This window comes from Limulus polyphemus, unplaced genomic scaffold, assembly GCF_000517525.1.
Source record: "Limulus polyphemus unplaced genomic scaffold, Limulus_polyphemus-2.1.2 Scaffold655, whole genome shotgun sequence".
Taxonomy (NCBI): Eukaryota; Metazoa; Arthropoda; class Merostomata; order Xiphosura; family Limulidae; genus Limulus; species Limulus polyphemus.
Window position 1 is genome coordinate 434,571 of NW_013666265.1, and position 1,968 is coordinate 436,538.

The 1,968-nt window shown below is 36.4% G+C and overlaps 1 protein-coding gene across 2 annotated transcripts in view; it reads left to right on the forward strand.

The window, feature by feature from the left end:
- The window catches only part of LOC106459737 (forkhead box protein O-like), a 54,778-nt gene continuing 52,810 nt past the window's right edge, over positions 1–1,968 (forward strand). For both annotated transcript variants that reach the window (XM_013919391.2, XM_022386280.1), the window contains exon 1: positions 1–1,035. In XM_013919391.2, coding sequence (XP_013774845.2) covers positions 691–1,035 — 345 coding nt within the window. In that variant the 5' untranslated portion in view covers positions 1–690. The remainder of the gene's footprint in view (positions 1,036–1,968) is intronic.

Below are 1,968 nucleotides of genomic sequence, written 5' to 3' on the forward strand. Positions count from 1 at the left end.
TACAGCGGTGGACTGTCAGTTTTCTTCCAACGATTGAGCCTGAGTGGTTGCAGGACTATATTGAAAAAAGATCTTACCGTATACGTGTGAACCACGGAAAGCAACCCGAGCACGTGCTTTTCCACCCATCTATGGTGCACAATTCGAGAATTCCTTTGGGCGTGTGGCGCGACAGGCTCACTGGTGAACAAACACGTTGCTGCAATCAAAGTGGTTCGAATCTCCTGTACAGTATAAACTTTTGAGGCTGTTTATGTATATAGTCATGTTTATCTCTCACACGGGGATCAAGATTAAGACAGTGACGAGTTATTTTCGTTTGTATAAATCCGATTTATTTTACGCTTTTCGTAAGCCACCGCTTTATAAGCACATCTTAGTCTCGGATCTACCTATATTTCGACATATATAGTATACTGGCTTCTTTTGCTACTCAAGCAAGTGTAAATACGGAGAGAATATTCCAAGATATATTTCCTTATATGTTTGAATAAACACAGATTTGTCGAAGAGCGGAATTGATCGGGTGAGCATTTCAGAACTTTCAAAGTTGGTGTAGTTGTGTAAAAACTTTTTTAATCACAAGACTGAATTATTTTTAAAGTTGAAATCCGTCTATCGGTCTTCCCGTAGTGTTGGAAATGTCTAATAATACTGTTTAAATCATTTAGGAACTTTAGAATAAAAAATATGGACTCATATGAGACAGACTCAAATTTTGAGCCCCAGATTCGAACTCGTTGTAACACATGGCCATTGCCTCGCCCGGAAAAAGACGACGAGGAGAAGCCTACGATTCCCGCTACAGTCTACGAGCACGCGCAGTCTCCAGCGGAGACAAATGGTCAGCCACAGCGGAAAAACTCTGCACGCAGAAATGCATGGGGAAGCATGTCGTACGCTGATCTAATTACACAAGCTATACAGGCGTCGCCAGAAAAACGACTAACCCTATCTCAAATCTACGACTGGATGGTCCAAAATGTGCCCCATTTCAAGGACAAGGGAGACAGTAATAGTTCGGCTGGTTGGAAGGTAAGAAGCACGAGCATAACTCATGTATTTATTGGCATGTATTTGAAGTCACTGTTTTCTAGTTTTAAGGGCTAGTAAAAATATTCGTTCGAAAATTGTGCGCTCGAAGTATATGTCTGTTACGATTAGGCACTTTCCCGTGGTTGATAAAATTAAGAAAATCATAAATAAATATTAAAACTGTGATAACAAATACTGTTTGGACTGAAAAATCAATAATCCTTTGTTTTAGGAAATAAAACAGACGATTGCGATTCGTTTAGGTTGTCGTATTGTTGATTGTAATGTTTATTAAATATCAATTTAAAGAAGTTTGAGGAAATGAAATATACTTTTATCTCATTTATTCATATGAAAACACTCACTACTTTTTTTTTTAAATATATTAAAGCACATACTGAAGAACACATCTCTTGATGGTTTGTAAAATATGAGATAATCTATGTGTGATAAATAGTTCAAGGTGTTAAATGAAACATTGATTCTAAAAAAAATTATTTTCTCATTTGGGCCTTACTCAAAGAAAGATTTAAAAATGAATAAAAAAAGTCAAACAAAATACTGTAAACATAAAAATCATAACTTGATTCAAGTTTACATTTTTAAGACGCGCTGATTTTCTTTCCTTTTACACACATGATAAAATTAAAACCTCCCATAAGTAATAAAAGCCATAAAGTAGCTTTTGCAATATTATGAAAAGCATCACGAGTCAAAAGTGCCAGATTTATAAAACATAAGAGGATTCGTTTAATTCGAGCCCAAAATTACCAAGGCCTAACCTTCCAAGCTCCTGGACACCTTGGAGCGATTTTTCAACCCTATAATCACTATGGCTTCTACACTAAAACTTCAGTTTTGCACATCACTTACTTTTTTTGTCGGCGTGTGTGTACTGGCTCATTTGAGTGTTTGTTTGTTTTTGAATTTCGC